Source organism: Polyodon spathula, chromosome 19 (genome assembly GCF_017654505.1).
Source record: "Polyodon spathula isolate WHYD16114869_AA chromosome 19, ASM1765450v1, whole genome shotgun sequence".
In the NCBI taxonomy this organism is placed as follows: domain Eukaryota; kingdom Metazoa; phylum Chordata; class Actinopteri; order Acipenseriformes; family Polyodontidae; genus Polyodon; species Polyodon spathula.
Window position 1 is genome coordinate 22,056,871 of NC_054552.1, and position 27,785 is coordinate 22,084,655.

Below are 27,785 nucleotides of genomic sequence, written 5' to 3' on the forward strand. Positions count from 1 at the left end.
TGTGTTGTTAAAAAGGATGGAAAGTGATCTTTTTACACTGTTTATACCGTTCATTTCATTTTGTATTTCCTATCCCTTAGAGCAGCTAACAAAGTTGAGTATGGGTAAGTTGTTCTGACAGATGCATTCTGTTAGTCGTCTGTCTTACCTCCCCTAACACTGTCCTAGCAGTGTGTCCTGTGGCTTTTAGCAGAACCTTCAACTATTGCCTGTTTTAATGAAAGTTGACCCCTCGCTGAATATCACAAGTATTACAGCAGGTCCAACAGAGGCAGTACTGTGGTTTGTATTCCCATCGTTCAGGGCTTGCAGTCGTTCTGAGTGGGTCAGGGTTCTACTGGTCCAATATTATATCTGTCTTTGCCTGACTCTTGCTTCGAATTTACCTGAAAAGACTTCCTTATTCCATTCAAACCATGTGACAATGGCAACTTTCAGCTCTGCTCGTTTTCAGTATGTATGTTTCTATTGTTACATGAACTTGAATGGTATGAGCAAGTCTGTTCAATACTAGGCAAACTCAGATACAGACTCATAAAGAAAAGTAATACTCTGTATTGGAGCAAAGACGCAGAGAACCACTCAGAATGACAGTAAACCTCAGAAGAACATAATAACAGAACTGTAACAAGTCCATTCAAATGACATTCAAAGCTACTTGAAAGGAAGTATCTGAATGAAATGGTATTTGCAGATAAGATAGTGGTAGTAGTAGTTGTTTTCCTAGTATGTGTAATGCACTTGCGCAGCAGTGGGGCTCTGAATCCATGGTGCTGGAGGTCTCATTTGGCTGGCAGATCACATTCCAGGCTTCGCAGTAAATCATTGGCAGGGAAAGCTCTTGTCCCAAGTCTCCAGGCCCTGTTCGCTGGCATTGTGCAGTAAGATTCAGAAATGATGGTGCACAGCTATCAAGTATTGCTTTGAATTGGAAAGGAGCCATTTTAAAACACTGACTAACGATGTCCAGACATCAGCAAACAACACCAGGTTTCTGGTAAATAAAAGGTTCATAAAGACAACATAGGTGCACTGAAATGCATTGAATAAATACATTTAGATATAAATTAAGTGTTACTAAGTATTGACTTTTTTACTGAAGGTAATTTCTCATGTATCAATAGATTCAGTATTTGAGAAAACCCTGTCTATTATAATGGACCTTGAATTACATAAAAAGGCCCCCCAAACACAACTGTGCTTTACTTTGGGTTCCATTAGACACAGACCAGCTCTTTTAGCTCCACCTGGAATACATCAACTACTTTGGATAGGTGGCTGATCAAATGCAGGGTGATTCTCCAGTGCTGTAAAATGCTGGAATTAAATCCAACTGTGGCTTAACATGGCATAGTTGATCAGATTGACCCATTAGTAAGTTTCAGGTCCATTTTACCCAGTAATGATCCTGGAGTTGGCTATCTGACCAATGTGTACAGCACCTCATATTTGATGCATATTTCATCACGTGATACTTTACCTTTCTAATGCAATCGACCCCAATATCCCAACTCGACCTCATGTCCGCTGCTAGGCTATGTTAGAAACACGTGTCATAAACTCTGGTCTTTGCCACTCTCTGTAGGTCATCTGATGGGAATGAATGAGATCAGTGAGAAGCTGACCCTGGGAGAGAAATGCCAGAGTGACCACGCTATCGTCCAGAGAGTGACCTCGACTGCCAACCTGAGCCGGGTGCCCTGCGGGTCAGACAGAGAGTACAGGTCAGTAGACAGGCCACTTGACCGTGTAATTGTTCACTGTTCAATTGTTCAATATGAGCTCTTTAAAATGAGTGGAACGTTTGACCACATTTGTCTGATAAGTTCTAAAACAATCAATTAACTGCTTAAGTTGTTTTTTGCTACTGGTAGTGTTTTCCAAATTATGCTTTATACTGGTAACAGTTTTCAAAATACACTTTTATGCAGCTGTTTTCAAGATGGGTGTGAAGCTGCAGTTTAAGAGCATCAGCGCACTTTAAAAAAACAAGTAGTAACACAAAATACAAAACAAAAAGGCACACAGACAAAATAAAGGTTTAAACAAACACAGAACTGTTCAGGCTGGGCAGAGTATTCACTGAACTTTACAGGTATAAAAATGTAGACGCACAGTCACAAAACCACTCACCAATATCCTCCTTTGCACACCACCCCAAAGGATTTCTTTCCCCTTATGTCCTATGTGGCTCCACCCACATTCTCACATGTTTTTGGCAGGGATAGGAAATTAACCCCATCTCTGCCAACCACCATCAAAACACCACAAAACACTATTTACAGGCAGGGCCATGTCCTGCCACAATGGGCTTTAACCATTTGAAAACAAATTATAATATATCAGCTCTATAGGTGTTTTCTGTAAAATGCTATTAATGTAACAAACATAGCATTTCTCTATGCTTCCTGGATAGAGTTTGAAGCTGGTGTTTATAACTTACAGTGCTGCAAGGAGAAAGAAAGAGCATGTCTATATGGAGTGGCATAGGGAGAAGCGGCTTTCATTGAGGGAGGAAGCTTGTGTCCTGAAAGCTTTGGTCAATGATAGTGAACAGATACATTTGAATACACAGACGTTTCAGCCATGGAAGTTTAAAATGAACCAACACCAAAGAATTCAACTCTCCTCTTATATAAATGAATAATAAGTAAAGAGGCTGGTGTCCTATCTTTCTATCCACCCATACCTGATGTTCTTCAAACATTCTTTTCTAGATTTGCTGCTAAGACGGTGACCAGTGGCAGCTTGGTGTTGGTTACCGTGGTGACGAAAGAGGGCATGGCAGCCCAGCTGACAGTGAACTGTGAGAAAATGGTGATTGGCACCATGCTGGTGAAGGACATTCTTCAGGCCCTATCACAGTGATGGGACTGCGACTTTTAGCTGTACCACCTCCTTAGACTGCACCAATCTGCTGTAATACCCCTGTCCCTTTCCCCAAGTCTCTCCTTCAGCCAGAAATCCATGCTTGTCTTGGCCATGGGAGAATGAGTGATGTTTGCAGAATACTTGAGGCTCTTGCTTGCATAACATGTTTGCAGAATTAGATGGCAACGGGTTTGCAAGATGTGTACAAATGGAGCTCCAAGCATTTCCATATATATTTTGAATATATGGTGAATATGGTTCATCTATTTTGTGAAGCCATGTTTTTTTTTTATTTATTATAGGAGAGCTAACCATTGCTTTAAAATCAAATGTATGACCTCTTAGATACAATAACATGGTACCCCTTTAATTGTCATGATTAATATTAATTCAGAATATGGAATTCATTCAAATTTAAGGTTATAGATAAACTGGTACCTTTGCTGTAGGTGTGATTGAAGCTTCACCATTCTACTGAGTTTGTACTACAGCACTTAAATTGATTAGGTACCGGGAAGTGTCAGCCACTTTTCATGCGTAGCATTGTGATTGATATCTCTGTTCACAAAGCTTGAACTCATTTACATGATCTTGTACAAGAACAAAGAAATGTCTAGCTTTATTTAGAAAAACAAAGTATAAACTACAGGTGTTCAAAACAAAGGTAACAGAAAGTTTATCGCATTGGGAATTACACTCCATTCATATAAATGTCCACACACTTTATATTTCCAAAGCAAGGTTGTCTCACACCTAAACTCACACCACACAGGCTCTCACTTCTTACTGACACTACTGTTCTCAGACTGACCCTTTTCCCCCTGTTTAAATCTTTCCATTAATTGAATAAACACAGCTCCTAATTGATTTCACGTATTTCTCAAAGTAATAATTACTGGAAATTTCTCAACCCAAAGCTGGTGGTTTACTGGCCTCTCGTGGCCAATCCCAGAACTACAGGCAACCGAGACATCACCAATCTAGGCTGCCAAGTTATTGAAGAAGTCTGTTTTTAGAGTAAAATCGAGTTTGATATTTATGAAACTGTTCGGGACTCTCGTTGGTTTTATTAACAGTAAAGAACAGTTTAATAAATATTTAATAAAACATTCTTTAAACAACCCATGTGTTAAAGCTTTGTGAAGAGAGCTCATTCATATACGTATGTTCTTAAAGCATGGAAATAGCAAACATGTTACACCCTTCGAAGATGTTTTCTAAAGTTTGATGACTGTAGAAAGAGAGCAAGTAGAACAAAAATGAAATGGCAATGATTTTGATTTCTTTAACACATCATTGATTGTACACATTGACATTGTTTATTTTCCCAGGCAAAAAGGCATTGGGCATGTTAGTCACAGCTGAAGGAGTTTAGTGTAATCACCTCTGCGATTGTTCCTGGTTTCCTTTCTGACTAGCGTGAATGTAGCCTGTATTAATGGGATAGACTGATACCACCAACCACCTTGTTGATTACCAAAGTGTATGGAGCCCTGCTGACCAAACCTGGAAATCACCATTCATTTAAAGAGGAAACAACCAAAACCTTTCACCTTTCAAAACCTTTTCACATTTCCACACCAAGAATCTGCAAATAAATAAAATTATATATATATATATATATATATATATATATATATATATATATATATATATATATATATATATATATATAATACACTTGTAGTGCTGGCCCCCCCACCTCTCTTGAGCAGGGAGAGCACTGCTTCTGTACTTCATGTGCAGAATTTTGAACTGTTTTGCTCCTGTTAATGTATGGATATACATGTGTATAACCCATACAGATAAGCAAAGAATAGAATAACCCTTGAGAGATAAATAATGGAAGAGTTTGAATAATGTAGAGAGGTGAAGAGAACCTGTATTAAACGCTGTGCTGAGATGTCAACATTTTACAATAAATATAATAATTGGGACACTTAGTTTTAGACCCACAGAAAGAAAGTAAGTAAAATTAGCTAAACATTTATGTAAAAAAAAGTCAATCGCAACAAACAAATGAAGGATGCCTGGGCCTTGCACATCTTTTTTTTGCAAACAGATGCACTTCTGTTCCAAAACCTCAGTCTCATTCGCTCTTAATCGACTGCAATAGGACAAGTGAGATGAGCTTATTCCGGACCAAACTATTCAATATACAAGAAGGGGGGTGGAGGAGTGTTACGCACAGGATTAATAATAATGACAATGTTTTAATCATGTGTGTATTAGTGTATGAAATAGGTTGTGAAAATATGTACAGTATTTATTTATCTTTAATTTCGATAGCTGTAAGTGTAATGGCTTTACAATAATACCTCAATACCTGATTGTCTGAATTTTTTAATCAATTGGTACACTTGTGATAAACTGTGGTTTTGTTAAGTGTATGGGGAAACAGGGACTGCAGGGGGCATGTTAGGGTTGAGAGAGCAGGGGGGGTAGATAATAGCGACCCCTCACTTCTAAATTAGCAACACAAACAGTAACCAAGCCAGCAATCATGATCATTCGTTGACCCTTTCAATGCAAGACCCAGGAAACAGAAATAGAGTTTTACAAGCACTGACATGCTATTTTTAATAATGACACAAAAACTAAATAAACAAAACACCTAGCTCATTTTCCAAGCACTAACTAAGCACACAAACAGGAACCTAAACTATCTCTCAGGACAGCTAAGCCGTTTACCTGACACATAAACAAACAAAAACACACAGGCTGAACACAGATTGAAAAAGTTTTTACACAACCTTTCTTTTCTATGCTAGAGCACATCAGCAGCCCTGAACAGACTGGCTGCTTCCTTTAAATATCCTGCACCTGGCTCCAATTTACAATGATCACCAGGTGCAGGGGATAATTAATAATAAAACAATTAAACAAATGTGCAATAAACATTAAATTTGTGCAAATTGCACTTTTCCGTTCTTAAAAAGAAGAAATTCCCTCCTTCCTGCTCACTAGATGCTATTATATATATATCTATATCTATAAATATAATATATATATATTAGTATATATATATATCCTCTATTAAAAAAAAACATGATTTTTTTGTTGTACATTTTTCAAATGAACGTGATTTACCATTTGTGGCTAATGGTAGCTATTTATTATTATTATTATTATTATTATTATTATTATTATTATTATTATTATTATTCAAACAAGCTTTTTCTATGCTGAATATATTAATTTAACAGAATATGTGGATTTGTTCACTGGTAGTAATTACAATGAATTATTGTATAATGTTAAATAAATCAGAAGGCACAAATATTGAATGATGACATGTAAAAAGGGAAGGGTGGTGCTTTACTCATTTTATGCAATTTGTTGTATTTATCCTTACAGAAAAAAAATGGGATCCCAATGTATCAACCTGAAAAGAATGCTAAATCGTTATTAGAAAATTACCAGCAATTTGAAGCACACACTGTGGTACTGCTGTCATACAGGGCTTACCATCCAGGGTGGGTTTGTTCATACCATTGTGATGTCACCATTTCACCATACCAGTGTAGCTGTTACCATAGCCCCTTAGTACAGAACCATTGCATTGCTATTGAAGAGGATTTCATTCTGTGGTGTAGCATTGCTTATACTCATTTCAAATTACTTTAAGAACACAAATATACAAATTGCATCTAATCAGATCTAAAACGTTGGGCTGCATTGCTTAAGATGAAAAAACGTATACCAAGGCCTGGACTAAGTTACAGCCCACAGTGCCATGAAAGCAATTTGTTTCTATGGTGCTTCATTTGCTATATACAGAATACGTGAATCTTAATTGAATGCTAGCTCAGATTGTCAGTTGTATGCACATGACAGTAACATATATGAGACATACTAATTTATGAAATTCTACTAGGAAACTTCAAACATTTGAGTCAGGTCAAGACATTTGTGTGGTGATAATTTCGAATGACTTGATGTTGACAGGCTGACTGATGCACACGGCACAGCAGGTGTAGCAGGTATCAGTCTACCCCTCCTTCCTGTTTGGTTGTAAAACGTGATGATGTGTTGTTTGAATGTGACAGCTTTATTTATTATACAAAAAAAAAACTATCAATAAAAGCTGAAACCACACTGCAGGCTTATGCTTTTTTTATTGTGAGTTTATCTTTATATGTACTTTATAAGTATTTCTAAATTATGATAATGCAAACCATTTTTTTAATGTTTTAAAATATAAAGTTGTAGCCTGTTTACTGTGTCATGACATAGTAAAAGCAGAGCAAAGTGTAAAACATGATATAATTAAGTGTGCAAGACAAGGGTCAATTGGGTGGGAATTGTGCCTAAACTTACCTTCAGTATGTTCAACATTCTGAAACGTGGTCAGTGTTAAAATATGTGACATTGCTTTTAGGTGCCGACCACAGTAAAAAAAAAAAAAAAATCGATGCAAAGTAGGAAAAATTAGGACAACAGTACAAGTGGGTCTTCATCATCCTTTACCAACCGTGAAAACTTAATTGAATTCATCAGCAGTAATATTCAGGTAACCTTTGAATTGACCCTGTGCCAGAACAGTATCATGCAGAATAATATATCATAATGTGTTCTCTACTGAAAGTCCATTTCAATTCCAAGCACTCTGAAATAACTCCTCTGGGGTCATGCAAATTAATACTTTGATGTGGCTGTTCATATGAAAAAGGCTGTGAATAAGGTGGTTCAAATGAAATATGCCGCCCCTCCCCCCCCCAAACAAAACTTAATTTTCCAAAACAGATGTCTCTGTTTCCATGTCCCATTGTTTGAGGAGAAGCTGAGCTGTAACAGGGGCACATTAAATTCAATACTTTCGCTCATATCCATTTGTCGTGGGAGTTGTTCTGAACTACAGAATGGTTCAATGGAGTTTAAGAATAACCCACTGAATAAAACAAAAGCAAAATAAGAACCATTTTCTTCACTATAGAAACTACAGCTTGTTTTTCTACACTTCCTAGGGCATAAAACACACTGACTCTCAAAAAGACAGAAAGTTACCTGACTCAAATTGTTATGTTTTTGCATTAGTGTAATACAGTCCATTTTCAGCAGCAACAGAGCATTTTAATCTGTAATGTGTCTGCCTCACATAATTCAGTGGGTGGGATGGAATTATTGGGAAACCTTTTCATCCCTGACCATCTGTAATATATAAAACCTTGCACCGTCTCAGTAACCATTGGCAACACAGCCACTCTGAGTTGCTAGAGCGTTATAGGAAGTGCTTGGTTGGCAGGTGTTTCTGATTCATGACTGCACAGATTACAGACGTCTCCTGGAACGGTCTCAAAAATGATGAATCACTCTAGGAACGATTCTGTAGAACATGGTTTTTACTAGATTTCTACAGGCCACGTATCTGATAGAATTAGACGTGGTAATGAAACTACGGGCTGGTCACTCCAGTCCTGCAGACTTCATAGTGGTGTTTATCGTTTACAACCAAGAGCCAACATGGACTCGCACATTAAATCGCTTCTCGTTGCAAAAGACGTGCGTTTGTACCGGGAATACGTAAATGCACGTGCCTCTCTCAAGATCAGCCCTTCTCCAGGAGACGATGCCATTTGTCAACATGACGCCCATGCAAGATGCTCGCAGGTATTCGTGTCCAAAAAACAGTGACATGCTACATTGTTTTAATTCCCGACGTAGAATACTTAAATTATCCTGAGATTTTAAATGAAGAGCAAAAGCTTGCCACACAGTCTCGTTGGCCTAACATACTGTAGAATCCACTTTAAAAAAACAAGCATATGTAATCATTTTAAAACATAGTGTAAATGTATTCCTACGTTTTTAAAATAAGTACGTGAAAAAATCTATATTGATTATAATAATCAAAAAATCTATAATAATAATAATAATAATAATAATAATAATAATATACAGAAAAGTAGGCTCATACGTGTATCAGTAATAGAAATGTAACATGTTGAATAATTACGCAAAATAAATGTATATACACAGAGACCTTATTTAATGTTTTTGCAAACGTTTACTGAGATAGTAATTTAAAAAAAAAAACTTCTTAATATCTTCAAAGATGAAAAGAGAAAGAAAAACTTAATTAAGTACACCACGCCCTTTAATTCGTCGAATGATGTGCTGATTGGTACATACTAAGGCGATGAAGGCAATCGTTTCGTCAGGTTTGAATTTGCAGAGTATAAATGCATGTCAGGCGGTTGCTGCAGTCGTTGTGTAGAACATAGTGAATAATTTGTTGGTCTGTTAACGAACTTTCTTTTTTTTTTTGTTTAAGATACACGCAAAATATACTTGTGCCATGGCTTTTTCTTTGGTGAGTAACCAACGCCTAAAACAAGTATTAAAAACTAGTTTACACAAAACCGAGTATTTTGAATTTAATTGACATTGTGTTAATATTGTTATGGCTTGGTTTATTTTAGGTGATTATACATGCTCTCGTTTTTAAAATACTAGTAATACTGTTTGCGGCAATTCGGGGACGGCTCGGCTGTCACTGTATTTAAACTTTAGTGAATCCTCGTCGTCTTTCAACGTGGGCCAAAAATATTGAAGCGTTTCTAAAGTTTTACTTCTTTGTCAATAAAGTTGTTTAGACGAAGGGAGTTGTATTTAAACACGGGCCACTTGTCAAACACTTAACAAACTGTAAATAGTTAAACCGTTTAACAAGATAAGTTTAATTTGACAGTCGTGTGGGAAACGCTTTTGTGTGTCGTTAACGTCGCCATATTGTGCTTTTTTTTAAGGGTATGCACTTGGCGATTGACGCTTATTAGTTGATCTCTGCGCAGGAGGCATTGCAAACGAGGTTATTGAAAACTCGGTTAAAAAAACTTAAGGCTCACATAATTGCACAAGTTGAATTGTTTGCAAAACTGAAGCCGTTAAACGATGTGTCAAGGTCAACACCTGTTTAAAAAGGGGTAAATACATTTGTGATGTTATCAAGGGAGGCAACGCGTGTGGGGGAATAGCGTGTGCAAAAGTTCTTCCTGCGTTACTGGCTACGTTAATGCAGTATTTCCTATAGGGTGGAAACTGTTGCCGATTTGCACTAGTGTTGGAATGGAATTCAACACGTATAATTATCGAAACGCAGTTTTAGTTTCGACTGGATTTGAACTTACCGGATTGTCGTAAATATAATGAATAACGCAAACCTCTCCACTGATTAAAATGAGTCCAGTCGTTTTACAGTTGGCAGTCACGTTTTCTTAACGTGAGCCACACGATTCTTTCTGTGGCACGACTCTCCTTCGGGAAGGTAATTCGAAATCGGCTGGAACGGGCGTTGGTCTGTTAAATTTTATTCTTTTAGCATGCTTCAAATTAAAATGACTGGCATTGACTACAAATTTCATAGCAAATAACGTCTGCGGTAATTTTGGCATTTCGTTATCGGTAGGGCCTTTGAGTTTAGTCGTGTTAATACGTGCAATAAGACGGTTTAAACTATGTAAATATTGGTTTAATGTTCATACTATTATATTAAAAGCTTTATTTTAAACTTAATTTGTGCAACTTTTGTCAATTATATTGTCAAAGTTGGACATCGGTGATTGCTGAAATGGTTTTGATTTATTTTAAATATTTGGGCAGATGTCCTTGGTTTTGTCCAGTGGAACGCACTAGTGTACAGTGCTGTTTTGATTGCCTTCTGCTGTTTAAAACTGAATTGAAAGTTGCATGCAGAAGTGTTTATTGTGGTCCTTATTTTGTAATCTTGATTTTACTGCCTACTTTACAGTTTGCATGTAGTTCAAAAACAGTAGCTAATAGTGTGACAATTTGATTTAGCAACCTTCTTGATTTCTACTTTTCTTTTAAAAGGACGATCTTAATAGAGCCCATGACCGCTGGGAATCGGATGCTCCAGCTTTGTCTACCTGCAGTAATGCAGATTTATTCCGTAGAATGAACACCATGCTGGGGAACTCTCTGGACTTCACTGGGGTGTGCACTACACCACTCAACAAGGGAAGACATGATCATTTGCCTGGTAATGTCAGATTGTGTTGGTCACAGCACTATAGGGGTGCTGCATCTCTAATTGATCATTCATCACGTCTTACTCCTGCCTCCAGCTGTGCTCCTCCCCTGTAAATGGTCTTGTCAAGTTAAAGTGACTTGCTGCACTTTGGCTAGGTTATTGACATTGCACCAGCTAGGGCACTCTAACAGAGTTGTAGATTGTGAATCGGGTAAATGGGTGGGACGATACACCAAGGTCACCATACTTATGAAAAACTCCTCTGCTTGACGGGCTTAAATATTTCAGGTCTGTACAGATTCAGTTGAAAATTGTGTTTACCACTAAGTGGTATAACACATCTTCTGAGTTTAAAGAAAGCATTGTCTGCTAGAGTTCCTGGGATATCTGATTTTAACTTAACCAAATCTCCTTACCACATTTGAGGGAAAAAATACTAAGCAATGCATCTAACTATTAAAGTACAGACTTTGTTCATGTGTTTTGAAAAATCTAAATATCAAGTTTGTCAGCATTAAGTTGATGTCTAATCTGTAACAATTTAAATATTTAAAGTACATAGTTTGTTTGCATCATACTTAACTGTCTCAATAGATGGAGACTTATTATACCATACATTTTATCTCAAAGTGCTTGTATTTTTGAAGTTGAGTATTGTGTACTATTCTACAGTGTGGTTTTTAAATGTGGTTAAATCATTTTAGATTAATTTGTATTCTGTCAGGATTGACATTTATTTTAAATAAGGCAACATTCAACCAAATCAAAGGATTATTCAACCAATAACATTAGGTTCCACAAAGGTGAACAAATATAAAATTCATAAGACATGTGAGATGTTTTGTTACTTATAATAAAGCTTTACAGGAAGCGCATATTTCTTCTGCCAGTTGAGTCAAACTTATTCTAATAGTCTATCCTCCCTCAATGACTTTCCTTGAAATAAATAAATATTAATAATTTCACTGGATTAAGGAAATGCTAAAAGGAGAGCAATACATGTAACTGGTAAAGAAACCTATACCTGTGAGCGAATGCTCACAAAAGGAGACAAATAGCCTGTTGGATTAAAAAAAAAAAATACAAAAACTAGTAACTTCTGTAATTGTCATAGTAGTGACTTTTTCTTTAGAGGCTTCCTGATTCTTCTGACCACAGGCAGGTGTCTCAGCCTCCTCTACACTCCCACTGGCCAGAATCACAGCTGTCACAACTCCCATTGGCCAGGCAGTGTCTGTACAGCCTGTTCTGAAGCTTTATACTATTGTCGGTATTCCTTGCTTGCTAGGAATGGAATGCAGAAGAAAGATATTTAGGGCATAATGGTTTTTATCAATTTCATTTTTCTCAATTGTTTAACTTTGTCACTTATTTGTCTTAGTTTTCATTAACAATTGTAACCATACATTTTAAATGAAGAACTCTCCGTTGTTTCCTCTACACCCATAAATTCTGGAAGCATCTGGCCTGTGCCAGATAAAGTGGAGTTTAAGGCTGTATCGCTTTACACAAAAGTGTATCATGTTGTAAAGTGTTGCATAGATACACAATGAATTGTCTCGCCCCTTAATACTTCCCAGTTTTTTCCAGAAATTGGAGACTATCTGGGCCGCACCAACTGGCAAATCTACTCTTCATAATTGCGGTTGACTAGCATTAGGTAACACCTTCAGTTGGTTAGAGGATGCATTTACAGAAACTGTCCTAGCATGTTTAAGCTTAATTGTATATGCCTTTTTAAATTTCTGTAAGTCCAATTCTGTATCTGGGTTAAACAAGTGAGGATTAAAACTGTTCTAGCTTATAAATGGCTTGTCTTATGCCTGACAGTATTTGGCTTAAAATAGATGCATCTGGAAGTGGTACAAGTATTTATACGGTCATGTCCTGATTTTTATTCGGTTAAATAAACCTTATTATACATTTCACATTTCCATAGCTAGTGAACAGCTTAAGGTATCTGCATTCTGGCACCAAAATGGCAGTATTTGCCTCTTTTTATTAAAGCTGATTCATGCCCTCTGTCTTGTCTGCAGCAAACTGCTGTTCCTGTAGCTCTTCCAAAAAACAAGTGACTGACTGACCGCATTGACTGTGTGCAGTTGGATGTGCTTTGCTTTTGGTCTCCTGATTTATTTCAGTTTCTAGTAAGACATTGTTTAACTTTTCTTTTCATTACATCTTTGTCTCCAATAAGCAGAGTAACTGAATAATGGGAGTGGTGTGTGAACGTGCATTTTGGGGAGGGTTGGGGGTTCTTGGGTAGCCTTTAAGATGTAGTGGAGGTTTTCAGCTTTGTGTGGGTGATTTTGTAGAGGGCAGATTCTGTAATTTACATCGGACGCATTTGTTGCTTAACCCCTTTTGCATTTCCCGGATACTAAGTGAATTGTCCAATTGATTTAAGTTTTGTGAGAAGTGTGACTTGCAGAAACTGCCTCTTTCTGTTTGCAGCTGAGGTGAGTTAAAAAAATAACCATTGCTGTATAAAACACACTGTGCATCTTCCCTTCTGCTGTGAAGCCTTCAGGAAAGAATGAGTTTTTGTCAATCTTAAATCCATGTATAGGTGTGGGGTCTGTACACACAGATCATCCTGTTGTAAAGATGGCTGCCCAGCACTAGATTTCAGTGTTTTGCAGTCTCATTGTCTCATGGTGACATCCTGGCATCCCAGATCCAAGAGGGTTAAGGGGGGGTGGAGATGTGATGCCCACCCCCATTGTAAACGGAAATGCCTGGGCTTCTGAAGGTTATCTGTATAATGTGTGGTAAACAGTGCAGCGTCACAGTGACATCCAAGTTGAAGCAAACGGATTATGCTAGCAGAATTTGTGAAGCATTTGCTGTGGCTGGAGTTGCTGAATCAGTACTGTAGCCAGCAATGGGAGGCAGCCCAGCCTTAGAAAGGGGAGGGGGGCGGAGCTGGCAGTGCAAATAGCTGTCTACCAACTTCTGATCTGCCTGTGTCGTTGGGGAAGCAGAAGCTCACAGAACACAAGGGATTTCTGCCTAGACTTCATTCCCTGCAGCTGCTGCACAATTTTGTTTTTGGCCCATTTTTTTTCTGCCTTCCTGACTTGAAGCTTGTTTTTAACCTGCCAGTGAAGTTTAAGGCATTTCATTTGTATTGCATGATCCGTGTAAAGGGGTGGGTGATGTCATTTAGCAGGGGTGTGTGAGTGCATCAGCACCCCGGTCACATGTTGGTTGGGTCAGTGATGCAGACTGAGATGCATGGCAGCTACATCAGTCACAGGTTAGCAGATCCAGCTTTCTGGCAGATCAGAGTTCCGGCTTCTTCCTGTGGGGTGGGGGGGGAGAAACAAAACTTCAAGCCTAAACGGACCGTCTCCTTTCTGTCCACACCACAGATTTGCAGGACTCTGACACGGCCGTCGGAAGCAGGATGCTTTTCCCCAACTCTGCGCAGGAATCTCCTCGGGTCCTCCCAGATGTCAATGACCTGAATTTAGGCCTGCAGTCCCTGAGCCTGACAGGGTGGGACCGGCCATGGAGCAGCCAGGATTTGGACAGTTCAGTTCAGACCAGCACCCCATCTAGTAAGTATGGCAATGAGACTGCACCTCCTGTCGTTGAAACGAAAGCAAATGCAACACTAGAGGCTTGCCGCACCTGTCTTTCTAACCAGTAATAGAAACATACACTTTCAGTCTGTATTGGAGGAATAGGGTGGCTGAGTGCTGTTTGTCTGGTCCTTCAGCTGGAAAAGGGGCTGTTTAGTTCAGAATTGTGAAACTGCAGCCCAGAATTGTTCTGAGCTCTGGTAAGATTGAGCTGGATGTGGGTTATATAGATATTTGCATTGGCAGAACAATTTGTGATCTTTCTAGAAAAGCCTGTGATTTGAATCCAAACTGGTTTTAGAATTGGTTTAATTAAAGCAGTTTGTCCTAGTAGGTCTGAATTCTTCAATTGCCCTACTGTAATTAAATATATTTCTGTAACCAAAGGACTTGGCATCTGTTATAAAGCAGTGCTTTAAACTTGCAATCTTAGCTTGGTGCGGTGGATAATGGCTTGTTTTTAGCTAAGCGTGGGTTTGAAGGTAGTTGAGGTGTGATTTGGAACAATCTTGGGGCCCCATCAGAACCATCAAATTCAGCATAATGCAGCACTGGCTTCAGAGGCCCTGGACTCTGGCAGGTAAGTATTGATATGCATTTGCACAGGTAGGTGCTCATTAGGCAGGTGCTTCTGCGATATCTCCTACTGATGTGAAGGTATGTGCTGTAATATGAGAATTGTAACATCCTTCTAGAACTGTGCAAGTGCCTTGCAAATCTGTTGCCCATGGTGGCCCACTTTTTTTTTTTTTTGTGGTATGGCAAGTATTCAGTCCCTTATAGCTGTGGGATGTTTAAGAGAATGAGTCTTGGTTGCAGGGTAATGCTCAAACTCTGACCATGAGTACTGTTAAAATGAAGATGTGCTGTTCTGCAGGGGGTGCTTTCACAAATACAGCTTAGTCAGTTTAATGCTGAATTTGAATCTGTACTTTGGCTTCTTGGGTGTTTCCAATGATTTGGATTGTAAACATGGTATAAAGTGTAGATGCTGACACCGTGCCGGGTGTCCTGTAAGGTTTTGTCTGGAAGCTTGTTCTTGCGTGGGGATTGTTTGTCAGCACAGCAGAGGGGTGGCTGGCAACAGGCAGGCAGCACATATCTTAAATTGTTTGAGGCTGAGCTGTCGCTGCACAATTGGTGCTATAAACACTCAGTTTCCAATCCTACATGTTAACTGTAGCGGTGCTGCATGGAAGAACTAAAAAAGTGACCTCATCATTCCTCCCTCCTGTGAGGATGCATGTCCCTGGCAACAGGAGCACTGTATCCAAAGAACTGCTGATGCAGTGCTGTTGAAACTTGTTTTGATTTGGACAAACCAAGGTTGAAGCCTTGGCCCAATCTTACAACTTGATGTCTAGTTTCATATACATGTTGGGACCCCAACCCGAAATATGCCCTTACCTAGGTCGGGTTGACCCTACCTAGAGTCTGTTGGGGGGTGGGGTTGTTTTGTGCTTGACACCTTCAGATCAGGTAAATTTTCTGCATCTCTAAGATCATCTGAAGACACCCCTAAACCAAGCAGTGAGGAGTAATGTCACAGTGAGTGCTGGTCTAGTTAACACTACGGTACCACAATAACGTCAGTATACAACAGAATAACTCAAATATTCTACACAACAAATAACATTAATACAATCAGTAGTGCAACAATTCTACATTGTTGGAATGTGTTCTATTTTTTGGCAAGTTAATGTTTCAATCAGTGTGCTTTACAGGAACAATACAAAGTACAACGTCATAACTAAAACCAGATTAAATTATTTAAATATCCCCTTTCTATTCCAAGTAGGAACCTAGAAATCAAAGTAGACTGTATGGGTGGGGGGGGGTAAATCTGTTTTGTCCCAGATTTAACCCTTTTCAGGACGAAGCATTTCAGTGTAATGTTCAGCCAGGACCAGGTTTTTATTTTGTCAAGTGTTGTGTTTTTCTTGCTGTAGTTGACGTCCTATAAATTCACAACACTTTGTTATATTCAGAATTGAGGAACATCTTATAAAATACTTAAACAATACAGAAAGTATTAGTCAAGATAGCAAATTTACTACCAATTAATACTGAATACAGGAAAGGGTTGGCTTTTTTCCCCCCATTGTTTTGCTTGTACAAAGACCAATTTCTAGTTTCGGAGTACTCATGGGCCCATCCATTTTTCAAGATAGAGTATACACTTTCCCATGATGCCATTTCTAACTACCGAATGTGCGAGTGCATTAAGCAAGCAATTAAAATGCTCTTGCGAGAACTCTGATCTTGTACACTATTTCAGTTCAGATGTTTGTTGCAGTGTCTGAACATTAATGTAATTTCTACAGTAAGTTGTATGTCAATTGACTGCCCAATTTAAAATCAATGCAAATGTATTGACACTGGATTGTATAGTCTAAGACTTTCCATATGTAATACTGTTGTAGCTCAATTTTGCCACGAGGCATTTAGATTGAGCCATCAGTACAGCTGGTGAGTGCATAAGAGAAATTTCAAAGTGAAAGCAACACAGACTTAACCAATTAATGCATACATATTTATACTGTGGCACCATGTCTCTCAGCATCCTAAAGCATGTAAAGATTTTTACATTCTAATTTTGGAACCATTAATTCTGACTCTTGAATGTGACTAATTACTACGATGAATATTACTTTGTTCTTGGCTAATCTTACAGATTAAGTGCTTTGCTAGTTTAGTAAACTATGCATTAATGGGTTAAGACATTTTGTGTGATACATTGTTAAATCGGTAAAGAGGAATTTAAGCTGCTGACAACAGGATCCAACTAAAGTCACAGAAAATGACTGTGGTATGGTGTCCATGGAAACAGAAGTCCAGAAACAAAATGCCCTCTGACAACTAACTCTTTACTTGACTTGCATACATAATTTTGGCAATTTCTGTTTTGCTGTAAGACATTTTGAATACTGTTCACTTGAACATATGAATTTTTTTTAGGTGGCTTTCCTGGGAAAAGTAGACTGCAGTTTTAGCCTGCTAGAAATGAAGGCTATCTCCATTACCAAAAGCTAGTGCTTTTTATTCTCAGGAGAATGAGCCTGAACTGGTGGCAACAAGTTCCCCAGTTTGTGCTGTTCATCTAATACTCGTCGGTATGCTTGCAACAGCATTCTGGACCAGTTGCATGATTCAGGTTATTTTTATTGTTTGTTAGAATTGAACAAGTGTAGCATATGTAGGTTGGTGCTTGATGTGTTTGACTCTGTACTGCACAGTTAGTGGTAATGTAGCTTTTAGACCAACACTCGCTGTGACGTTGCTGCATGGTTTAGGTGTTAGGATGATCTGGTCAGGTTAAGTGAATTTTCTGCATCTGGGCAAGTCAACCCCACCCCAAACTATAAGTCCATACATTGACAATTGTCTTAAACTGCCACCTCCCCAGTTGGACTGTATTTTACAAGTTGTGTTGGCTGTACTTTCTGTTCAGTTAAGTCAACTTCGACACTCATTCTACAGTTAAGCGTCTGTTTGAGCGTATGGGGCGAAGCAGTGCGCGCTGCTGGATGGCTGTTAAATAAAACCTTTCTTGAGCATGGCCACACTGAAAAGTGTTATCTGTTGGGACAGTGCATTCATTACATTAACTTGTTTGTCTTGACCTTTTTCATTTACAAGATGATACCCATGCAGTTTCTATTAGAAAGCAGGAAGCTTTTTAAATTTGTCTGGCTTGCCAAGCCTCATGCAGCAGTATGGCTCTGTGTCCATATAACCTTCCAGTCAGTGGACTTTCCTTTCTCCAACTTCTCATTTTACAGTTCCTGGCAAAGTGGCTGTGAATATACCAGTATGTGCGTTTCAGGTCTTAACTATCCAGAGACCACGTCTCCATTTATAAAGTTGGTTGAATTTGGGGATATCTTGTAGGCATGTCTGTCACGGTTGTCCTGTAACTCCACTGGTTATGGTGGTTCTTCTATTATAGGTCTCTAGGATAGGTCCTTGTTGGCACTTAATTGAGAGCTGGTTGGTAACAAACCTTTGAAGACTAAGTTTTAATCTGCCTGTACTGTCTTTAGCTTGTTTAGAAAGTCTGAGTTAATTTACCTGGTCTTTGTCAGTTTAAGTCTTCCACTGCAAGAACTCTGGAGTGTTTGCCCTGGATATTTAGGTTAAATTGTCTGTCTTTTGGTCAGGATTTTCGCCCCATTTCAATGAAACTGAAACCTGTCCATCAAAAGTCTGTATTGCAAGTGCAGTGGGAACTAAATCCTATTACATTATAGGGTACACGTGTAGTGCGTTGAGCCAACCTTTTCTATAGCAGTAGCTTGAGCCTAGAGAGGGGGATAAAGCATGGTGGGTGAGAGGCTAGAACCCTTTGTGTTTTATAATGTTAGTTTTTCTTCCCCACTCTGTCCAGTGTTGAGTATGCTTAGCAGCCCTCTTGGCAACAAACAGGGCAAACCCATGGGCTTCCCATCCCTGGATCCCATTGGCTCTGACTTCCTGGACAAGTTTCCTGGTTTGGCCCCCCGGAACACCCGCCTGGAATCCCGCTCCCTGCTCGACTCGCGATCCAGCAGCCCTGTTGACTCTGAAACCAGTGGCTTCAGCTCCAGCTCTGACCACCTCCATGACTTGCTTGTAAGTGCTGTTTTCTCATGAAGCACAAGTAAAGGTCTTCATTGCAGTCCCTTATCACTTAATGGTTCTCATCTGTCTTCTGTGGGAGGATGTACAGGGCTGGGTTTATGTAACTTGTTTGCCATTGGGTTACATTGAGAAACTTGAGTGCCATGGTAAAAGACCAGCCTTAAAGAACTGAAGCATTTTGTAACCAGTCATTCACTGTTTTGATAGTGTGACTGACAAACCATTGGCTTGCACACTGCCACTGTGTTATTTCACTTGTTTAAGGTTGGGCCTGTCTGGTTTTATTCTATGGAGGCTAAGCTGTACTGATTTTATTGCAATATATTCAAATTATGTGCAGAGCCTAGATATTAGGATATTATGACTTGAAATCCCAATGGAAGTTTAGCAGTCAGTAATCCAGCAACTTGTGTTCTGAAGCTTTAGGATTCTGAGCATAAGTGGCCTTGGTTAAGCATAACCCTTGTATCTCCACATGATACATAAGTTAAGGTGCCTATTATCGAGGCTGTGTTCCACCGCTGCCAATACAGGCCTGGCATTGATTTATGCATCTGCAAAATGAGTGCCTGTTTACAGGTGCTTAGTTTGCACCTTTTTAACAATGCAAATTTATTCATGCAGCTGCACAGCCTTGATAAGTTAGATGCCTCTTGCAGTGTTCTGCACCTTGAAACACTCTCGAATTGATTATTTATATATTGAGGCTGTGCATGTGCGGTTTAGTATAACCCCACCCCCATATGAGCTCAAGTAGTTTGAGCAAGATTGTCTCAAATGGAAAGTGTGAATTTCTCTCTCGTAGTCTACACTTCGGATCTCCCCTCCCCTGCCATTCCTAATGAGCAACTTGCAAAGGGATGCTCTGAAGATGGGGTTGGGATCTCGCCTGGACCAGGACAACCCCTCCCTGGGAACCATCTCGTCCCCGAGCAGCCTCTCCAAGAGATGGCCTGGGACCTCCGTATGGCCAAACTGGGACCTCCTGGAGTCTCAGGATGATCCGTTCAGCATTGAGAGGGAGGCCAGACTGCACAGGCAGGCTGCAGGTAATCCTGGGTGAGGGGATTAATAAAGCCTAAACAAATCAAGGGACTGGATTGTTTTGCATTGGGTGTTTTGGGAAATTTTTTTTATGGGTAGTTTTGTTTCCCTAAACTAACTTTCCATACACTGCAGTACGAGTCAAGGCATGGGACTTTGATAGTTGTGGGAGAATTGGTAGTACAGTTCTTGAAATTTGATAATACAAAGCCAGAGGCTATCAGGATACAAATGTATGTATGCAAGTGTTACCCCTTCATGCAAACTGTACAGAGAACTAAACTCAGTAACTAGATTTCCTTGTGAATGGCCTTGAACAAATTGGTCTCTTAGCTCTTCTATGCTTTTCTGTAGCTGTGAATGAAGCCACCTTCACTTGGAGTGGACAGCTGCCTCCCAGGAGCTATAAGAATCCACTTTATTCCTGCAAGGTGTTCCTTGGTGGAGTGCCTTGGGATATTACTGAGGGTAAGTGGCCTTGCTTCTAGAATCTAACTACAGACACGCACTTCCTATAGTTTCTTTGCTTAGGGTGGTGCCAATATGATTTTATATCGCGTTATTGGAAAATATGGACGTGTGTGTAGTCACTAGTCCTAAAATAAACCACTAAAGACATTCTAAAATGTCCCTCATATCGTGCAATGTTAAAACATTGTAGCGCCCCAGAACTTTGGAGGTTTAGAACAAGATCGCTGTTGACTTCCTGGACGTTTCTCATGCTGTATGCGTGCTTTGTGTGATGTTGCAGGAGGGTGTGTCTTAGACTGGAAATGTTATCCACATTCTGTGTCTTGGATGTAACAAGCAGCAGAGGGAGTAAGAGCTTGAATGTTGGTGGTTGCAGCCAGCGTGAGTCCACTATTTTAAGACTATTTGCTAAAACTTAAGGCTGACGTTATGCTTTGGTTTCTTAAATGCAATTTTACAAGAGGCAGTATTGAGAGCGTACAACAAATAGTATTCATTGTTCAGCATCTGTTTAATTAGTATAAAAAGCTTTGCTACTCAACCAAACTTTGTCTTCAGTTTGGTCCTCGGAACAACCAAGGTATCCGGTCTCTATGGAGGCATTTGTGTGCTACAAATAGAAGCCTTTTTGCAAAGGATTTTGCAAAGAAAGCATGAGCTGGACACCTGTTCAAATATGAGGCAAGGTTATTGACTTAATTGACGATCAAATGAGTGGTAAAATACTAATGTGAAAAGATGAGTCAGACAATCGAGCAAGCCTACCGCTCAGCATATGCAAGCTGCTTTCCCTAAATGCTCCAGGAATTATATTTAAAGACGTGGTGGTTGCAGGAATCGCTGATGTACAGTAAACGCTGGAGTCCAAGCCTTTGTTTGTTTATAGCAAAGACAATCAAAATCAAGAAACTGAATAAGTTAATGTTGATTGTGGATAAAAATTGGTATAACATGTACTTGTTCACTTCATGTATGCTGTATTCTGCCTTTAATTTAGCAAACATCCTGAATTGAAGCTGAACTTTTATTCAATCAGATACGAATGGTTTCAAAGTGCACCAAATCTTAATCCACCACGCATGAATCCCAGGTTGATCTTTTATTCCAAGTTAGCCCGACATGAAGTTATTCAGATCCTGTTTTTATCAGTTTGCTTTGCCGTGTGGTTGCTGAACAAGCCAAAAGTGTTTTCAGACAACCTATACATGACAGAGCTATGCCTTTGTTTTTTAGATTAGCAATGTAGCTTCCAGATTGTTGCATACACATTAAGACAAATTGACTTCACTGAGGTGGCATCACATGCATAGACAGATGTTGAGTGTGTATTGTAACAAATCCTTAACGGTGCATGAATGTTTTGACTTTGCATGTTTTTTGGTGGGCTGGCGGCCGTGTTGTAGAGTCTTGTATTCTCAAATGACGGTATTTTGAAATCTCTATTATAGTGGTATGAATTGCAATATCGGCACAACCTTAGAGTAACATGACTTTGAACTCCATACCCATTTGTATAAGTAGGTCATTGAACAGTGCAGACAAGACTTGTGTTGTAGCTGTCCTGCACAGTTTTGTACATTTCTGAAATTCTTTAAGTGCTCCCGGTTGTACACATGTAGCTTTTTTCAACTGACACCCTCATCTGCCAACTTATGCAGACATTTAGTTGCATATTTGCTCTGCAGGAAAGTGTTCAAAGCTGAACTCCTTCAGTCTCGCATGTCAAACCTAACTAAAAGGTATTCTTTTGGAGTGCTGGTTGAATCATGGAAGTTGGCTTTGGCTGTGGACCCACAGGGCAGTGCATTGGCAGTTTGTGCTTCTGCGGTGTTGGAACAGTGCTGTGAACCATTCACCTTGGTTCTTCAGTGACTTCTGGCCTGGTGCCCAAGCTGGGATGCAGACTTTCCAGGCTGGGCTCTCGCATCCAGGAGTGTGCTTCTGAAGTCCACAAGATCAGATTGCTGTGAGGCTAGTTTTTGAATTGGATAGAAAAACAGGGTTGGGTGCTGCCTGAAAAGGCTGAAAGTGGCAGGTGTTTAATGTAGCAGATCATTTTCTCTAGGGGAAATGCTGTTCCTCTTGCAAAGTGGTTCAAGTGGTCTTGTTTTTTTAAAACTGATTAAATTCAGATTGTATGAAGTTGAACAGATGTTTTGTGTTCCCCTCTAGCTGGACTGATCAACACATTCCGTGTGTTTGGTCCCCTGAGTGTAGAGTGGCCTGGTAAGGATGGCAAGCACCCTCGCTGCCCTCCCAAAGGTAATATGCCTAAAGGTAATAACTGAGCGGGTAGGATATTTATTTAGAGCACTGGATCTGGGGCGGCACTGATGCATGAATCTGTGGCATCTTGATCAAAGCACGGTGGGTAAAGGGCTCTTAACTGTACTGTAACTTCAGTGTATTTAATAATCTGCTCCAGTTCACATTGGTGTGAATCTGTTTTCCCATTTGGGGTGTGGACTTAAGTGAGTCACTCCTGGGTGCATGTTCCAAGAAATCCTACAGTCCATATTCTTGCCACTCTTTACTAGAAATACCTGAAACTCCCATTTTTCCTCAAAGCACATGTGCTGTTGAATGGCTCCAATGTAATGGGTAATCTTGTTTCTATCCCTGTGTTGACCCTTTTCCTGTCTGGTAGGGTATGTGTACCTAGTGTTTGAGTTGGAGAAGTCTGTGCGAGCTCTGCTCCAGGCTTGCACCCAGGACTTGCTGAACCCTGATGACTTGAGCGAGTACTACTTCAAGATGTCCAGCCGCAGGATGCGTTGCAAGGATGTAAGGAGATTGCCCTGCTAATTTTTGTCAGCATGCTGGATTTAATGGTTTATTCTCTACTTGGCAGCACTGGAGTTGAGGTCCTGTGACCTGTTTCAGGGGTACAGACCGAATAATTTGCATGAATGTTTGTTTTAGTAGCTTTTGCTTGCCTTGAAGGGAAACCACCTAACTGTATGGGGTGGAGGGGTGTGGGTCTGTTGCTATTGAATGAAAGCTAAGATCGGCCTCCTCCCTGAATTTCCTGAACATCTCCCCTCCAGGTACAGGTGATTCCCTGGGTGATATCAGACAGTAACTTTGTGCGCTGCCCTTCCCAGCGCCTGGATCCCAGCAAGACTGTGTTCGTAGGCGCTCTGCACGGGATGCTCAATGCTGAGGCTCTGGCCAGCATCATGAATGACCTTTTTGGAGGAGTGATGTATGCTGGCATTGATACAGACAAGCACAAATATCCAATTGGTAAGGTCAAGAGGAAGACCATGATCTTGCCACTTCTCCTTGTCAAGCTAGAATAAATGTACTTTTTTGGAGTGTCTGCTGCATTTTGGTCTTGTATTGCCATACCTGTAGATACACCATGTAAAGTTGCTTCCCCCTGTAGTCTGATTTTGTTAGTGATTCTTTTGTTTCCTATTGACTTCCAGCTGCCATGGGTTACATTTGCTACAACTTTAGTTCCCCTGTTGCAGAATTGTAAGTCTGCTGAAAGTCCATGATTTCTTTGTAGACGCAGCCTTCCAATACTGCAGAGTGGCAGTGTTTCTAACGTTTTCTGTAGACGTGCCATACTGACACCTCGCTTGATTCTTTCCAGGTTGTACTTTTAGGCAGATAACCTGAAGCATGTAAACTCGGTGTAGCAATGCATACTTCTAAAGACAAATGTGGCTTGTCTTAAAGGTTCTGGACGTGTCACTTTCAACAACCAGCGCAGCTACCTGAAGGCAGTCAGTGCAGCATTTGTGGAAATCAAAACTCCAAAGTTTACTAAAAAGGTAGGGGTTGTCTAATGCAAGGGTTCATTGGGTTCATCTTTTTCAGGATTTTTCACTGAAGTTCCTTCAAACCTAACCAATTCGGTGAAGTTGACTACTGTTTCAAATTTATTGAATTAATCCTGTGTTTTTGCATCCAACTTGTTAGCTTTAATGTGTGGTGTAGGAAGTAAGCTTGTATAGTATAGCACTGGAAGTGTGTACTTGTTGCAGTTCCAAAGTTGATGCATTCAATTTATCACCCACCCCCATTTATAAAGGTTCAAATTGATCCGTATCTTGAAGATTCAATGTGCCAAGTCTGCAATCGCCAGCCTGGACCTTTCTTCTGCCGAGATCAGGTAAGTTATTTTTAACCCTTGGCAGTTCATTTATTCCATGCTTGTCCAGTCCAATTTATTTTTACACGCATGGTTTTGGTTTTCAGAGGAAAACCTATTTTAAAAGGCTTAATCGCAATAGGGCACTCGGTACTGTATCTCCGGCCAAGCCCCACTCCTTTTTCGCTGCATTTCACATACAACATTTAGACATGCATACTGAAATGCTCTCAGTTTTATCGCAAAACTTCTCAATGCAATCAGTCATTTACTAATCTCTAAAAGCTCTGCAAATGTCTGTAATAGTCTTGAGTGCTGGATGCAGAAGCAGCTACCCCCTTTGTCAGTGTTGTGTCTAATGCATGAGCTATGAGACAGGGTCTGACATCAAAGGGAAAATTGTAATGTTGGATCTGGTCTGCAGTTCTATGTCAGTTAACTGGGCTTTAAAAGTAAAATTATGTATGCAGGAATATTGGCGCTGTTATGTATACAAGTTTGGTTATCCATGCAGTATATAGAACTGCTTATCCACTTGTGACAATGTATTTGGAACATTCTTCAGCAAGTTAGTGTCAGGATTTTGGGGGTATAGGGAAGCGTATTTGCACTTCTGTGCAGGTGGTGGCTGTAGGTTGTGGTGGCTTTCCTTCGTGACTAACTCCAATTTGTGTATTGTGTTGGAGGAATGCTTGTCACTGGTTTACTTCTGACTAGTCTTAATCCCCTTTCACACACCTCCTACTTGGGTCGCCCAGACCCACCTCAGGATGTGGATTGACATACTTTGACCCAGGTTGAGCAAGACTATGTTTGACTACCATTTTGAGCTGACACAGCCACGCCTAATATGAAGGTTTTGTTTCTGCAAGGAACATCCACTTCTCCGTATTTGAAATGGCATGAGCCAAATTGCAGCAGGGATGAAGAAACATTTGCTGTAATCGGAATTTGGGCCATCAGTAACAAACTATTTCCGGGGCGTTGATACAGTTTGCGTCTCTTGCCAAGGTCAACACTGCTTTATCAGAAGCAGTGTGAAATCACTTGCTTGACCTGCATGACTCTGGGTCCTGCCTGGTTAGGCTTCACACTGGCATGATCTACCCAGGTCAGAAAGTGGCTTTAGTTGGTAAGTTTGTTGACCTCCTCTTTGTATTCCCTTCTAGGCATGCTTCAAGTACTACTGTCGTTCTTGCTGGCACTGGCAGCACTCTATGGATATCCTCAGAAACCATCGCCCACTGATGCGCAATCAGAAGAGTCGTGATTCCAGTTAAATGGCAGAGCAAGTGACCTGCAGCCGCTCTGCATAACCTGCTGAGAAGAGCCTTTGCTGGTTCTCGATTTTTGGGGAACAGCACTTCAATGATGACTTAGAAATAAGAAATCGTTAAGAGTTCACTATTGCACTTGCTATTTGTTTTGCTGTTCTTGTTCACAATAGCACTATGCACACGTGTTGGGTGACAGGCCCACCATTATGCAGTTCCCAGACTCATCACTGTTTGGAGAGAGAAATAAGGCCAGGGTTTAGAAGGTGTTGATGCAAATGCCTTCTCCTTGATTATTTAAGGAGCTTTAATTTTCTTTTTACATACCTTGCATATAGAAGTATTGCAAGTTTCATTGCCTTTCATGTTGGCAGTTGCCATAGTGCCTTTATATTGATTTCCCTGTCTGAGCTGCATGCTGTCTTTCTATGCAGTCAGCTGGTGGCTTTTTTTTTTTTTACTTCGGAAGATGAGTTGGGCTTCATTTAACCAGTCGCATTTCAGAATTTTTTACGCAGTGTTTTTTACAAATTCTTTTTACACAATGGTTTTAAGTCGTGACAACATGGGGGAATTAAAGTAAATCTGCCTGGCGGCTTTTAACTTTTTTGTCTGGGGACTGTTGGTAGAATTTTTTTTTTTTTTTTGCAAACAAAATGGGGGGGAGAATTGGATTTACGGATTTGAAACTGGACCGGATAACTAACTTTTGAGATGTGTATATAGTTTTAAACAGTTCACATTTTTTAATTTTCACTTCAGAAAGAGGGTAGATGGTGGTTTTTAATCACTTCTTTAATGGAGCAGAGGCAGTGTTAAGGGAGGGAGACCTTCCTTTTTTTTTTTTTTTTTTTTGTTTTGTTTTGAGATGTTGATCTGTAGAGAATTCTGCAGCTTTCCAACACTCTGCTAGGACCGAGAACTGACCTAACGCATCCTTTTGTTTTGATCTGAAAATGTGTGCCAAAGAACCAGTGTCCTTTTATTTTCAATTTTATTTATTTTGTTTCTGCTGAGCTTGTTGCTGTGTTGCCTAGCCCAGCTGCTTTTTAGAGTGTTCTAAGGGTCTCTACCTCATTGTGGTCTGCAGCTATCACTGCAGTTACCTACAGATGTGGAGTAAGGTGTTCTTCTGATGGGCACAAATAAAGGTGTTGAAGCATTACTTGTGTGTGTTGCCTCTTTGGTCAGTCTTGTGCATTTGAGATCAAGCTGTAAGTAATATTGGTTCACTGGTCTGCTGTCGTCGGTGGAATTAACTTTCGTATGTATGATCTGCAGTGTTGAACTGTTCAAACTTGCACATAACTGCATACTTTAATACAATGCCCCACTTGAAGTGAATCCACTACCATCAGACCCTGACTCCCACTAATGTTGCCTTTAATGGGACAATCCCAAAATTGAGATTTATTGCTCATCAGGTGTTTGAAAAATATACATGCCTGCACAGACTGATACTCAATGATGGATTTCATTTTCTGCCTTATGTTTCATAGCAGCTTCTAAATTGTTCTCCCTCCTGAACCTTTTTAATTGACAGTTCCATACTGATGGAACTCTTGGGATTTGGATTATGTACAACTAACCTATGATTTAGTCGGATACATTCATGGGATCTTTTTTGGTCTGCTTTGTAAAAACCCTTAAGCAAATGGCTTAGAAACAGAATGGTAAATGTATTTCAGATTATTGGTGGGGAGACCATTTATTTCGAAACTTGTTCAGTGAGGGTTTGTAGTAATATTAGAACCGCTCCAGGAACTAGAGGTGGATTTGCAGAGATGAGTTGCGTAGATGGACAATTCGAAAATTCAAATTTG

The 27,785-nt window shown here is 39.8% G+C and overlaps 2 protein-coding genes across 7 annotated transcripts in view; both read left to right on the forward strand.

Annotated features, from left to right (window-relative positions):
* Positions 1 to 4,524, forward strand: part of LOC121294905 (AP-3 complex subunit beta-2-like) — a 59,909-nt gene extending 55,385 nt beyond the window's left edge. For 4 of the 6 annotated variants that reach the window (XM_041219089.1, XM_041219090.1, XM_041219087.1 and 1 more), the window contains 2 exons: positions 1,586 to 1,724; positions 2,718 to 4,523. In XM_041219089.1, coding sequence (XP_041075023.1) covers positions 1,586 to 1,724; positions 2,718 to 2,868 — 290 coding nt within the window. In that variant the 3' untranslated portion in view covers positions 2,869 to 4,523. Of the gene's footprint in view, positions 1 to 1,585; positions 1,725 to 2,717 lie in introns of all 6 variants that reach the window. The other 2 variants (XM_041219091.1, XM_041219086.1) reach the window with 2 other exon arrangements.
* A 9,159-nt stretch (positions 4,525 to 13,683) lies between these two features.
* On the forward strand, positions 13,684 to 27,125 carry LOC121294278 (cytoplasmic polyadenylation element-binding protein 1-like). Its single transcript, XM_041217845.1, has 11 exons — positions 13,684 to 14,123; positions 14,239 to 14,427; positions 18,839 to 19,062; positions 19,877 to 20,120; positions 20,470 to 20,583; positions 22,759 to 22,848; positions 23,234 to 23,370; positions 23,634 to 23,832; positions 24,274 to 24,368; positions 24,629 to 24,709; positions 25,858 to 27,125. Exons 1-11 carry the CDS (start codon positions 14,102 to 14,104, stop codon positions 25,966 to 25,968), a joined length of 1,506 nt encoding a protein of 501 aa, XP_041073779.1. The 5' UTR covers positions 13,684 to 14,101; the 3' UTR covers positions 25,969 to 27,125.
* Positions 27,126 to 27,785: the final 660 nt, after the last annotated feature.

Coding starts and splice junctions, on each gene's coding strand:
- LOC121294278 (XM_041217845.1), top strand. CDS start 14,102: ATGGCAGCTACATCAGTCACAG. Junction 20,121..20,469: donor ACTGCACAGGCAGGCTGCAG/GTAATCCTGGGT, acceptor GCTTTTCTGTAG/CTGTGAATGAAGCCACCTTC. Junction 23,371..23,633: donor GCAGGATGCGTTGCAAGGAT/GTAAGGAGATTG, acceptor TCTCCCCTCCAG/GTACAGGTGATTCCCTGGGT.